This window comes from Cibotium barometz, chromosome 60 (genome assembly GCF_041138505.1).
Source record: "Cibotium barometz isolate CiBa-2024 chromosome 60, ASM4113850v1, whole genome shotgun sequence".
In the NCBI taxonomy this organism is placed as follows: domain Eukaryota; kingdom Viridiplantae; phylum Streptophyta; class Polypodiopsida; order Cyatheales; family Cibotiaceae; genus Cibotium; species Cibotium barometz.
Genome location: NC_141105.1, coordinates 13,985,443 through 13,999,287, shown reverse-complemented (window position 1 = coordinate 13,999,287; position 13,845 = coordinate 13,985,443). Strand labels below are relative to the sequence as shown.

The window sequence follows — 13,845 nt, the reverse complement described above, 5'->3', positions numbered from 1 at the left end:
TGAGGTATACCACAGCAAAGCGAAGCCCTTCTACATTTGTAATTGATCCTGTCAACTCCTTTGATACTGCTGAGACAGTCAAGCACAGAGTCCTTTTCTTTTGACAGCTTGACACCTTGTGCAAAGCAATGGAGCACGTGCCTACACAAAAAAAAATACACTCGGTGTGAATACAATAACATCTCATACAAACTGAAATGTATGCACTCCTGCATGAAAATACCTTAGCAACATTACACTGGTTCCACAAAACTTTAGCCCTTCAGTCAAGTTGTGTTAAAATAAGATATGTCCGTTGTCTATTAAAAAATCAGGTTATTTTGCACACTTAAACATGAAAGGGAGAATACACTCAAAAAATTGATGAGAGTGATGACCTATAGTTTGATCATTTAGGGGTTTAGAGGTACATCAAAGGGGAAAGTGGAGAGCCGCGGGGCTGGGGGAGGGGGGGCGGGGGGGTGTTAACATAGCCAATACTAGGGACCTCCAAAACAATGACTTAGGGACTAACCGTTTGCATTACACATCTAGAGCTCACTTTCTAGATACTTTTTACTGCTGCCGTTGATGGACATTAGGCAGGATTCACAATCATATATCATGACATAATCATCCTGGGGCTAATATGGCTCTTGTTGAGCAGCCTGACACCCACCATCACAAGGGCAGTTAGTTGTTGTTTTTTGGTGTGCGTGTGTGTGTGTGTGTGTTTCTTATCTTTGAGGGTGTTTGGCCTTGTGAAGTAAAAACTGCAGTGGCCTCGTAGAATGTAATCCAAGGACATAGGCATGATTCTTCCCGTGCGGGTGCTTCTTTTCTTTGAGGGTGTTTGGCAGTTTGGAAGGCCCTGTGAAGTAAAAACTGAAGTGGCCAAGTAGAATGTAATCCAAGGACACAGGTATGCAAATTTGTCAGATATTCAACCCTGAGTGTTGCCAGATGCCATTTTGCAAAACAAAAAGGGTGTCTACCTTGTGGGCACTTTTGTCGGGGAGACGGTTCTTGTGAACCCCTCTCACCACAATATTTTCACAGTGACATTGCACCAGCTAAGCCCAGGGACATAGCGTCCCCCTCTGTTGTGCATAGCCCAGGGACAAGACATCCGCCTTGCAAACCCTCTTGCTAATTTCCGTGACCACGTGCAAATGGCTGATGCAATTTTAAAAGCCAACATGAGGCCAATTATGGAAATTCAGGCACACTACTTACTTCCGAAAGGCACCATTTTTAGGGCAATTCTGGCCTCATTCCCAACTTAGGAGCATATTGTGCATATCTGCCAACAACAAACTCTCATCTCCTCATAGATCTGGCTTTAAACATACTCTCATATGAGCAAAGACTTCAGAAAACCTAACGTGAGTGGCTACCGCATGCTAACACATAACAAAAAAACCTCCAAACTTGACTTCACAAAAAAGAACCCTGAACATAGACGAGTCACCCTAAAAGTTTAGTGCCGTAAACCCTAAGTTGTGCAGAGCGAGAAGCACCTGGCAGTAAGCCGGAGTGGAGATGGACGCGCGATGAAGGAGTGGAGCTGCGCGGAATGGTTGCTGGGGATGAGGTGAAACGCTCAGCGAGGAGGTCGCTCTTGGAGAAGGAAACTGCAGCCATATTGGCTTCTGCTGCTCAGTGCTAGGCGATGGAGTGACCTAGCTACTGCTCCGGAAGTTTTCGGACAACGCGGTTGGCAAAATTTTGGGCTGGCACTCTGAGATCTAGGCCTTCACACACTCATGAAATCCCCACTTTTTATTTTTTCAAGTTCCTGCTACTTCTCACCATTTTCCAAGACTTGAGTAGATTTTTAGCTCGAAGATTAGGCAGTTGGGCTGTTGGCACAGAAGGCACTAGGCATGTATTGTAAATTGTGCCATAGTGATCACTTACCGTGCTGTTGTTTTTTGAAAGGTTTTAGCACATTTACAATTTCGCACCATAAATCTTGGAGTTGGAACCTAGAGCTAATTATAACTTGGAATTTAAAACCTTGGAATTTCCATGGAGATTGGAGCCTTCAGTGACTCAATCTTGTAGCGTGCCAACATTGCTTATGACCATAACTTCCAACACTGTTCACAGCATTCAGCCTTTCAAGGAGAATTCAAGGTAAGAAATTTGTTTTAATACGTGTGTGTGTGTGCGCGCGTGCGTGCGTGCATGCATGAGAGAGAGAGAGAGAGAGAGAGAGAGAGCACATAAACCTAACTGATTTCCATGAATGCTTAGGTTTCGTTGCCTATATAGAGAGAGAAGCCTTTGTTACACCGATGAGTTTGCATAGAGAGAGAGTGGGAAGGGGGTGTGGAAGAGGGGAGCCAGGATGGCCAGTGGGTCAATTGCGATGATTCTATATGCAGAAGAAGGCAAAACAAGAAGTAGCAAAGGGCACGGAGAAGAAGGATAAGTATTTTACTAAAGTTGTTAGAGCAGATGAAGGGGATCAAAAGAACTTCAAGGTGGTCGTTTCTCAACTCAAGAGATCTGCCCACAATTCAAGCCATGCAAAAGAAGAAGGTAAGGGAGGAGCATTCAAACTTGGAATGCAATGAAGGGAAAAAGGTTTATGCATATGTTCCTTTTGATCTAGCCAACCAACAACTAACCCTTTTTGCTTTATGTAGTGTTGTTCTAATGAGCACATACAGAGTGCCCATCAAAGCAGAGATTCAACTATGGCTGGCTTAATTAGTAAGCAATATCTTTTAGTTGGGTAAAGGTAGTTTCAATGTTCTCTTTAATCAACCAGGGTGTGTGTATGAGATCCTTGTCAAATCCCCTACGTTAAAACAGGCAAACCTTTTATGATTTCCTTTGATCCATTGTTTGATGTTAATAAAAGTCTTTTGCATGTATGCCCTGTGTGGATAGAGTTGGTAGGGTTACCTCCTTGGTTGTGGCCAATTGTAGATAATGTAGCAAGTTAGCCCTATTATGTCCTTGGTTATGGCTAGCTATAGGTGATATAGCAAGTCAGATAGGCCCTATTCTGTCAGTTATTGGTAGGGTTACCTTCTTGATTGTGGCTAGTTAGAGGTGATATAGCAAGTCAGATAGGCCCTATTCAGTCAGTTATTGGTAGGGTTACCTCCTTGATTGTGGTCAGTTATAGGTGATACAGCAAGTCAGAGAGGCCCTATTTTGTCCTAGCTAAAATTTATCTAGGAAGAGCATCTAATAAAGGTGCATCATTGTTGAGATACATGGTGCCTCTGAGATACATGGTGCATCATTGTTGAGATACATGGTGCCTCTGAGAGAGAGAGAGAGAGAGAGAGAGAGAGAGAGAGAGAGAGAGAGAGAGAGAGCAATGGGGAGAGAATGCACAACACAATGAACGAGTTACGATACTTCCACCATGATGTACATTGCTTTTATAGGCCTCATCTTTTGACATAGAGTTTAATAATGGATGTTCACACCAATGGACACATTACTAGACTCCAAAATACCCAATAAACCCCCATTCGGAGTGATGGAGGTAATGTCTGGATAGCCTTCAGATACTCCCTATACTTCAAAACTACCAAAGAAACAAGGCATGGTCCACGCTTCAAAATCAAAGGCTAGTAAGCATGGCTCAAAGGCTAATGAGCATGGCTTAAAAAGCTCAGAGGCTTGCCAGGCATGGCTTAGCTAACAGGCATGGAACTCAAAGGCCAAGTTCTACCTCAGGAGAGACAAAGATAGCCTACATCAGCATACCAAAGCAACCCCTCTCGTTCTAAGCATGGTAAAGAGGGAATGATGGAGCATTATAAAAAGAAACCCAAAATATCCAAATTTTGGGGACAAAAATATTCAGATTTTGGGGGACATCCTGGGCATAGAACCCTTGACTCAAATAAAAAAGGACTAGAAGTTAAGGAAGAAGAGTCTCTCCTCAATGCCGATGAAGATCATTTTGCATCGTCATTTCTAAGCCAATGTGACTTAGAGCTCATGCATATTTTGCAAGAAATATACCCATAATCCTGAAGAAGATCCCAAAGTTACAACAATGGGTGTTATGAGTGCATCACGTACATGGTGTGTCGAAAGTCCCATAAGTCATCGATGTGAAGGTGTTTGGATGAAGACCATGTCAAGAAGTATTAAAATGTAGCCCGTGAGCAACATTGGTTAAAGCACCTATTTGTGCAACTTATGCCTCCTCTTTGAAGGAAGCAAAACGTTGAAAGAGCTTTTGATCCATTGAAGTTCTTACCAAAGAATCATCACATATGATGATGATGTAGATGGTTGTGTTTAGTGATCGACTTCTATAGATAGAGTGCTTGTGTTTTGTTGATTTGTGTTAACCCAATTCTAGGGTTAACAAGATCTATCGCCATTATCTTACATCAAGGAGTCAAGATAGATACACCAAAGGGTCATACATTTAAGATATGAAGCAATAGTGTCCAAACCTACAACTTGGACGAGTGCTTGTAATGGTATGACGAAGTATTTATGGTGATTCTTGCTTCAAGAGCGTGTGGTAGCAAGTTAGGATGAAGTAAGTGATGTACTTCATGGATATATTATGAGAGTAGTCATTGTAATAGCATTAGGCCTCTTATGAGCCTAAAGTGCCCGACCGGCCACAGATTAAGTGAGTGTGAGCACTTATGGCCATGTATATACATGAATTTCTCTCATAATACAACATACTCTCCCATTGTGCAATTGAGTCTTGCTCTTGATAATCCTCTCGCTAATCTTTCTCCCTAATGCATGCTAGTGAGTGTGTGTGAGTGAAGTGAGGTGAGAGGAGGGACAAGTACTTGTAGTGCAATGCGGCGGTGTGACAACGCTCACGGAGGCGCAGTGGAATTGCTTCTAAAGGAGTTGTAGAGCTTGAAGGCCTCAAGGGTTATGAGCTCGGCCATTGGAAAGATCCTCACGACAATTGTGGTTCACCACGTAATCTCTTGTTGGATGTGTTTCAAGAAGAAGGGTTAGGGTGAGCCTTAACAATTTGCAACACCTCCACTTGCTTGCATTAATAGACTTTCCTTGCTTACATCAATTGTTTCAAGTTGCAGCCAAGTGTTGGTGGGCTAAAGTAGATGGACAAAAAAACACAGTTCGTGTAGCAAAGACAAAACACAGCTTATGTATGATCTTTGTGGTGGCTTATGCATGGAGGCAATAAACATTGATGGACAACAGAACATGTAGCTTATGCAGTAAAACGCAGCTGGCGGGTAGAAGTAGCAGTAGTAGTGGACAAATGGATAGGTGAAAACGTAGCCATGTGTGGTGCTACATGGTAGGCAGAAGAGGCATTAAAAAATGTATAGTAAGGTTGTCAGTGTTGTAGAGTAAGGGTATCAAAAATGCAAAAACCATTAAAAATGCCAAAAAAAAAACCTAAAAATGTAGAAGCCCTAAAGAATGTTTAAAACCCTAAAAACATAAAAACCCTTTAAAAGCGTAGAAAAGTAGATGAGCATAATGGCGTGGACAAAAGGGTTAGCTAGGCATAAGCATGATGAGATGGAAAATATAGGTGAGAGGTGGATAGAGGGTTATGTTACCATGTTGAGATTACATGGTGCTTCATATATATATATATATATATATATATATATATATATATATATATATATAGAGAGAGAGAGAGAGAGAGAGAGAGAGAGAGAGAGAGAGAGAGAGAGAGCATAATGGAGAGGGATTGCATAACATAATGATATTCACACCCTAAGGGGGTGTTCACACCACTGGACACACTACTAGACTATATAATGCCCACAATCATCTACAATACCTTTGTTGAAACTCCTAAGGTAGTTGAAGTGGATTCAGGAGGGATGGGCCTTATGAAAATTGGGCTAAAATTTAGCACCTTTCATGGGGCTTCCTTCTTATGTGGAATGTTATGCCATATGGCCAAAAAAACGGTGGAGTCGGTAAAAGTGAAGGGTTGAGGAGAAAAAAAAGGGGAAAAGTGAAAGAGAAAGGCAAGATGGGTGAAGGTGAAAATAATAGGAGAAGAGAATAGAATGAACGATAATTCCTCCAAGACTCCCAATAAGTTATGAGTGGTATTGGTGAGAATGGGTTTAGAAAATGGAAAAGCATAAAGGGGGGAGAGTGGGTCCAACACAAATAGAACTCTTCTTGGATAAGATGAAAATTCTTAATCCTTATGAACCATTAAGGAATGAGGGTAATAACCTCATGAATAAACAAGAGTTTGAAGCCTCGATTCAAAATTTTGTTGAGGCTGAAGGATCAATAAGATGAAGGGTTGTGTGATAGAGTGAAGCTTCCAAGGGAGGTGAGGATGATGATGTGATGGTTCCTAACGTAGCTTCTCAATAAAAGGGTAGCTACAAGGGGCAAGTTGGAGTAAACTACTTTCTAGGAGTAAGTGAATAATAATTGTTGTGATATATGGGATGTTCAAGAGCATAACTTGCATGGGCACAATGGTAAAAGGAAGATGGCCTTTAGAAAATGACGGAAGGCTTTAGTGGCATGATTAATGTCATTCATAGTAGTCTTCATCTTTATATTGTGGCAAATCATCCAAATGGGAGAGCTCTAGTTGTTGAAGTATAAATTTTGGGGGAGATAATATGGATTGTGAATGTGTATGTCATCAAGCCGATTCCTAAGCAACTACCTTGTAATTCTTTTGGTCATTGGAGACCCATCACCTTGCTGTTGTATATATAAAACCTTGGCCAAAGTTATTACCATAAGAATCTCTTGTTTTTTGTAGGACTGTGTGAGTAAGAGATAGTTTGGTTTCATAAAGGATAGATCTATTATGATAATATTATGAATGTTCTTGTTGGGAAGGAATTGGACGTAGTATTGGAGAAGAAATGTATCATTTGACCTTGAAAAGGCCTATCATAGAGTTCATTGGTCTTTTGTTTGCAAGGTGATGCAAAAGTTGGGATTTGAGAGACTAGTTTCTTAATGTGTATTCACATTGTGAAGAGGTGTCGGCTCTCAACTTATGATCAATAGATCACTAGTTTTTTGTTAGCAAGGTGATGCAGAAGTTGGGATTTAAGATACTAGTTTCTTAATGTGTGTTCACATTAGAAAGAGGTGCCTACTCTCAACTTGTGATGATGAATGGATCTCTGGTTGGTTAGATCCCACTTATGAGATCTATGAGAGGCAAGGTTGTACTCTTGCTCCCTTGATTTTTGTTGTGGAGCCACTCGCCCTTTGATTGATTACCTTAGAGAAGACAGGTTAAGTTAGACCGATTATTGGGTTGAAAGTAGGAGAGCATGGTCAATTCATTATTCAATGTTTTGCATATGACTTTTTTCTTTTTCCTTAAGGCTAAGAGTGATAATGTGAGGAGAGCACTGAATATTGTGCAATGTTTTTCCAACGCTTCTAGCTCTAAATATAATATCACTAAATCAAGGATCATCAGTCTAATAGAAGATATTTCATTTGAGTTACACAATTGGGGTTGTCAAAGTGGTGCATAAAGGATAAGTTTTTAAACACCTGGCCTATCTAATGGGGGTTAGAAAAACCACTAAATAAGTATATTAATGGATCTTTTCAAAAACCACTTGAGTCTAATAAGAATGGTTCTTACAAGGTTGGAAAGGGCGTAGGTGTCTCATTCTAGCATTATATGGTAGTGATGTGTGTGAACACACTTAGCACCGCGGGGCACTTCTAGGAGGTTTTTTCCCTCGTGCGTATGTGCACCCTTTTATCTAATCATTTTGGGGTGTGTACTTATCTTTTGTATTTGGCACACATTTGTTCATTCTAATCTAGTGAGTTTGTGTGCTCTCAAGCTTCTCTAGCTTGTGTGTGTACATTGTTGCAACCCTAACCCTAATTCCAACAATTGGTATCAGAGCTAGCTTCTTTGACACTTGATCTAGTAGTCAACCTCCCTCCTCAGGACCCTGTTTTTATGTCTCCAATTGAGATACCCTCTTAGGAGAAGAAGGTATATGCTAGTGTGATGTAGTGCATTTTGGGCATCGCAAGGTTTCTACTGACGTTATGGAGAGGCGTCATTTTGGATTGGTTCTGCTCGATTTTGGGTGTTTGGGCTGTGTAACGGCAAAGATTTGGTGTGTAGCATCATCTATAGTGTCTTCAACAACATTGACCATCATTCTTTCACCAATAACCCTCTATTCTCTACTTTATGTTATTTTTCATACGCTTTCCAGGTGATTCAGTCAGTTGGCAGCCATCCAAGGTTCCATTCATTGAATACTGAGTACTTGCAGTGTGTTGAAAGATTTTACATTTGGTAGAAAGTCATGGCTAGCAGTAGTAGTGATGTATTCAACATGTTGTCTTCTGAGGAAAAACTTGATGGGACTAACTACCCATTGTGGTCCTATATCATCGATGAGGCATGTACTGGTTGCTAAAGGCCTTTGGAATGTAGTATGTGGTAGTGAAACTCGTCCTGTTTCACAACTACCAGTGCAACCAAGTGGTGCAAGTACATCTGAAGTAGAATCTGATAATACAGATGTGGCTCCTCCACATGCACCACCAGTACCTCCCACTGCTGCTCAAATAATATGGGATGGAAGAGATGCACATGCACATGCATTGCTTGCACTTTATGTGAAGGGAAGCATTATTCCTCATATTCGGTCATGTAAGACTTCAAAACAGCCATGGGATGCACTTGCTACATTATACCAGGTGCGTAATGAAGCACGTGTTGCATATCTGCACAAACAGTTGGAGTCTAAGCACATGAATGAGGGAGACTCAATGGACGGCTTCTTGACCAAGATCAAAGATTTTAAGGAGCAGCTTGCTAGTGTGGATAAGATATATCCTGATGATAGTACATTGGTGCCCACAATTCTCAATGCATTGCCAGATTCTTATCAGAGTTTTGCCTCTACCCTTAGACTCATGATTGAAGGGAAATCCAAATGCCCTTACATTTGATGATCTATTTTCAGTACTCTTGCAAGAAGAGCAGTCTAGACAAAATAGATATGCTATGCGAGTTGGTGACCAAGCTTTTGTTGCCAATCAGAAAGACAAAGGTAAAGCTTCTTTGCATAGTGGCTATAAGCCTTAATTAGAATCCTCAGGTAAGGACGCAAAGAAAGAAGGTGATAAGCCTAAAAAGACGGGCAAGTGTTACTATTGCAGGAAACCAGGGCACGACATACATGAGTGCAAGAAAAGACTAGAGAAGGAGAAAAAGAAAGAATCGGGCATGGTTGTGGCTGATGCATCTGCACCAAGTGCATAGAAGAAGGAATTTGCAAGTTTTGCTCAAGATGATTGGGCATGGACTGTACATTGTAGTTATGACCCTTCTGTTCATGATGTATGCATGTAGAATCGGATGCTTGGTACTTTGATAGTGGTGCTAGTAAGCACATTACTTCACAAAGACATTTGTTCTCATCTTTGGAATCTGTCCCAAGTTCCGAAACCATCACATGTGCAAATGATTCCTCATATCATGTTAAAGGAGTTGGTAGAGTTGTGCTCACTACTACAAATGGGGGTGCATTTACTCTTTCTAAAGTTTTATATGTGTCAGGCATTAAGAAGAATTTGTTGTCAGTTTCAGCCTTAGCCTTGTCAAGCTTGACGGTGAAATTTGTGGATGACATGTACATTTCAAAATAAAAATGATGGTTATTCTATCACTGCCTCAAGTACCTTGTTTCATGGCTTATACAAGATGGATGTATTTGAGAAGTTGCAGCGCATGATGCTTGCTTAGTCTCTTTGACTCGTGGTGCTTTGAGTGATGTAGAATTATGGCATGCACGACTTGGCCATTTGAATTATGGTAGTTTGTTATGCCTTCAAAGGCATGATATGGTGTCTGAGTTGTCAACTCTTGAGACCCCTACTAGACATGTCTCTGGGGGGTGTATTCTTGGTAAAATGCATCAGGCATCATTTCCAAAGGATGGATCTGCGAGAGTTGTTAAGAAATTACAGCTGATACATAGTGATGTATGTGGTCCTATATGAGGACACCATCTATTGGGGGATATCTCTACTTTTTTACTTTTTATTGATGATTACTCTAGATATAGCTGGGTGTATCCATTAAAGCATAAGTCATAGGTTTTTACGTGCTTTAGGCACTTGGTATCCATGGCTGAAAATGTATGTGAATGTAAAGTTGGCACCCTTCATTCTTCAGAACAAGGGGGGGAGTATATGTCCAAAGAATTTCATGCATATATGGCTGAAAAGGGCATAAGGCACAGTGCCATACACATCTCAGCAAAATGGTGTGGCTCAGGAAGAATAGGTCTCTCATGGAGATGGCACGATGTATGGTGAAAGCCTAAGATTTACCTCATAGTTTTTGGTTAGAGGCAACTATGTGCGCAAACTATGTGTTGAATAAATATCTTACACCGAGGCCTTGCAGTATAAAACTCCTTATGAAGCTTGGCATGGCAGGAAGCCTTATGTGGCTCATTTGCATGTTTTTGGTTGTCTTGCTTATGCTCTTGTGCCTGAGCAAGAACGTAATAAGCTTGATGATCAAAAAGCAAGGGATATAGACTCTACCATCCGGTCTCAAAGCGGATTTTGGTAAAGTAGAGATGTTTTGTTCAAAAACTCAGTTCAGCCCATGCTTTCATGCAAAAACAGCAGAATGTATGCTCACAGGACATGTTTGATTCGCTCCTACCTTTGTTTAATGGAGGGTAGCCATATGTAGAGCAATTAAATGCTCAACCAAGTGTTGAAATTCAGTCTTTTGTTGTGCAGGTGCAAAATCAGCCTTTTGATGAGGCAATTATTGAGGATGTAGTGGATGAGGAGAGAGCAGCCATAGAAGAATCTAGGCATATGCGAAAATGGCTTGTGCAGACATTGAGGGATAGCAAGTTGACAGCTCCTTTACCTAGCAGAACTCGTGTAGGTTCTCATCATGCAGATTATTCTCATGCGGATCATGTTCTCATTTCTACTTTATGTAATGAGGAGGAACCTGTTTCCTTTGAGGAAGCACATGATGATGATCATTGGATGCATGCTATGCATGATGAGTGTAACTCTATACTCAAGAATGACACCTGGTAACTCTATACTCAAGAATGACACCTGGTATTTGACAGATCTACCTCATGGGCAAGAAGGCCATTGGTACTAAGTGGGTTTACAAGTTAAAACGCAAAGCAAATGGTAGCATTGATCGCTACAAGGCCAGACTTGTTGTTGCAAAGGGGTATGCCCAGCAAAGAGCATTGATGAGACCTTTACACCCACATCTCGTATGACCACAATTAGTGTCTCATTGCTTTGGCAGCACATCATGGGTGAAATGTACATTAGTTGCACATTGAGACTGCATTCTTAAATGGTGATTTACATGAGGAGGTGTATGTATCGCAGCCTCCTAGTTTTGGTGTGAAAGGAGAAGAGTCTAAAGTATGCAGGTTGAAAAGGCTCTTTATGGCCTTAAGCAGGCTCCTAGAGCATGGTATGAGAAGAATCATATAAACTCCGTTGCAAATGATTTTTGCAACAGTCCAACAAAAAGTACCCTCTATGTGAAGAGAAGTAAGGACACATTTTTGGTTATCATTCTATACATTGATGACATGCTGCTCACAATACTCGATATAGATCAGAATTCAGCCTTTAAGGCTGATTTGTAGTCATCGTTTGAGATGTCAGTTTGGGACCCTTGCATTACTATTTGGGGATTCAGTTTATGCAGCGCAATGATGTCATTGTTATGTTGCAGTTTAAATATATACAGAAGATCTTGAAGAGGTTTAATCTTGAAGACTGTAAACCTATGGTGACAGGTACTTGACTTAGTCTTCAAGATGTAGGAGACTCTTTTGATGCTAGTTTGTATCAGCAGGCTGTTGGATCCCTTCTTTATGTATGCAACACAAGGCTAGATATATAGTATGTGGTCTCACAATTGAGCAAATTTATGCATAGCCCACGTACGAAGCACAGGCTGTTAAGCAGGGTTTCCGCTATTTACAGGGCACTCAGTATTTTGGATTGTTTTATCCAAAGGGGGGTGAGTCACATTCTTTTAGTGATTCAAATTGGGCTAGATGTTATGACACACAAGTGTCCACTAGTGGGTTTTGCTTTCTCTTGGTGATTCATGTATATCATGGCTCAGCAAGAAGCAGCCTACAGTGGCCACTTCTAGCTGTGAAGTTGAGTATAGAACAGCTTTTACAGAGCTACAGTTGAGTGTGTGTGGCTCAAATGTCTTATGGTTGATTTGGGTGTTGGACATTCCTCTAGCACAAGGATTTTCACTGATGACAACCAGAGCGCATTAGCAGTTGCAAGGAACCTAGTGTTTCATGCTCGCACTAAAGCACATTGAGGTGCATTACCACTATGTCAGGGAAAGACTCTCTGCAACAACAGAGATCAGCTTGGTCTATGTGCTTACACATGACAACATGGCATATTTATTCACTAAGGCTCTTCCTCCGTGAAAAGATTGAAGCTTTTTGTAAAGCTTTGGGCTTATGGCCTTTTTAGGATTGATCAGCCATACCATGTACATGTTCACATCATCATTCCAAGGATGATTTATAGCATTATATGGTAGTGATGTGTATGAACACACTTAGGACCGTCGGGTCACTTTTTCCCTCACTAGGAGATTTTTTCCCCCGTGCGTATGTACACCCTCTTATCTACTCATTTTGGGGTGTGTACTTATCTTTTGCATCTGCTGCTGCTGCTGGCACACATTTGTTCATTCTAATTTAGTGAGTTTGTGTGCTCTCAAGCTTCTCTATCTTGTGTGTGTGTGCATTGTTGCAACCTTAACCACCCTAATTCCAACATCTATTGCCTTTAATGGTAAGCATTGGGTTAAAGGTTGGTGTTGGAAAGGGGGGTCACCCTCATGCAAATGTAACACAAATAAACTTTATAAGGAGATGGTTTAGATGGGATGCTCTTTGGGGCTTTCAAAAGCCACTCAAGTATATTGTGTTCTTGTGGAAATGTATGATGGGTACTTTGCCTCTACTACTGATGAGAAACTATGTAGCAAGATATGGGTACTTTGCATCTACTATTGATGAGAAACTATGTAGCAAGATATGGGTAGGAGGAAGATGCCTCAGATGCTTTAATGCTAAGGAAAACATATGGTATTTACTTTGGGGATGCCCTGCACTAAGAGGGGTATGGATCAAAATGAATAGATGCATTCTAGAGTATCTTGGTCTTAATGGGTTTTAGGCAAGAAGGTTAGCCCTACTGAGGAGTCTCAAACTCTTTTTGGTCTAATGAGATTCACAGTGTTGTGTGAAGTATGGTGCTCAAGGAATGATATCATGTATGGGGAAGGAGGGAAATAGAGTCTAGATGCTAAATGGTTGTTGATGCTGTGTAAAGTTGCTTACCAATCGTGGATCTTGATGGAAGATTGTTGGTCACATTCAAGTATAAAAAATGGAGATACACTTAGCACACTCCACCTGGTATTAGTGTCAAGAGCTCGCAAACAACAAGGACTTGGGTGTGGCCATGGACTGGGCCTCTCCTTCAATGGGAGACAATTTTGTGCATAATATCTCATTTGATGAAGACGAGTGTTTTGCTAAAAGCCTAGAAAGCTTGCATATGGTCACCTCCTCCCCTTTTTTATTATTATTTGTCTTATATGGTTTGTTGTAATGTATAAGGAAGAAAGTATTTTCCTTGGGTATGTAAATGTTGATGTTAGCTATGTGTTATGAGATGAGGGATAACCTAATATAAATATATAGTTATTGAGAGAGAGAGAGAGAGAGAGAGAGAGTGTTTGTGTAAATAGCAGTTCTCTAAGCTCTCATAAGTGATTCGAGTTGGCAATGCTATTGTCCCACCTCACCCTTCTATTAGGTAACTTATCAT

General features: G+C 40.9%; 1 protein-coding gene across 7 annotated transcripts in view; it reads right to left on the bottom strand.

Moving 5' to 3' along the window:
* The window catches only part of COS1 (6,7-dimethyl-8-ribityllumazine synthase / DMRL synthase / lumazine synthase / riboflavin synthase), a 167,171-nt gene extending 165,306 nt beyond the window's left edge, over positions 1-1,865 (bottom strand). For 3 of the 7 annotated variants that reach the window (XM_086794367.1, XM_086794368.1, XM_086794369.1), the window contains exons 1-2: positions 1,500-1,865; positions 11-141 (exon numbers count right to left, since the gene is read on the bottom strand). In XM_086794367.1, coding sequence (XP_086650493.1) covers positions 11-141; positions 1,500-1,623 — 255 coding nt within the window. In that variant the 5' untranslated portion in view covers positions 1,624-1,865. Of the gene's footprint in view, positions 1-10; positions 142-1,215; positions 1,316-1,499 lie in introns of all 7 variants that reach the window. The other 4 variants (XM_086794370.1, XM_086794371.1, XM_086794373.1 and 1 more) reach the window with 2 other exon arrangements.
* Between the last annotated feature and the right edge of the window lie 11,980 nt (positions 1,866-13,845).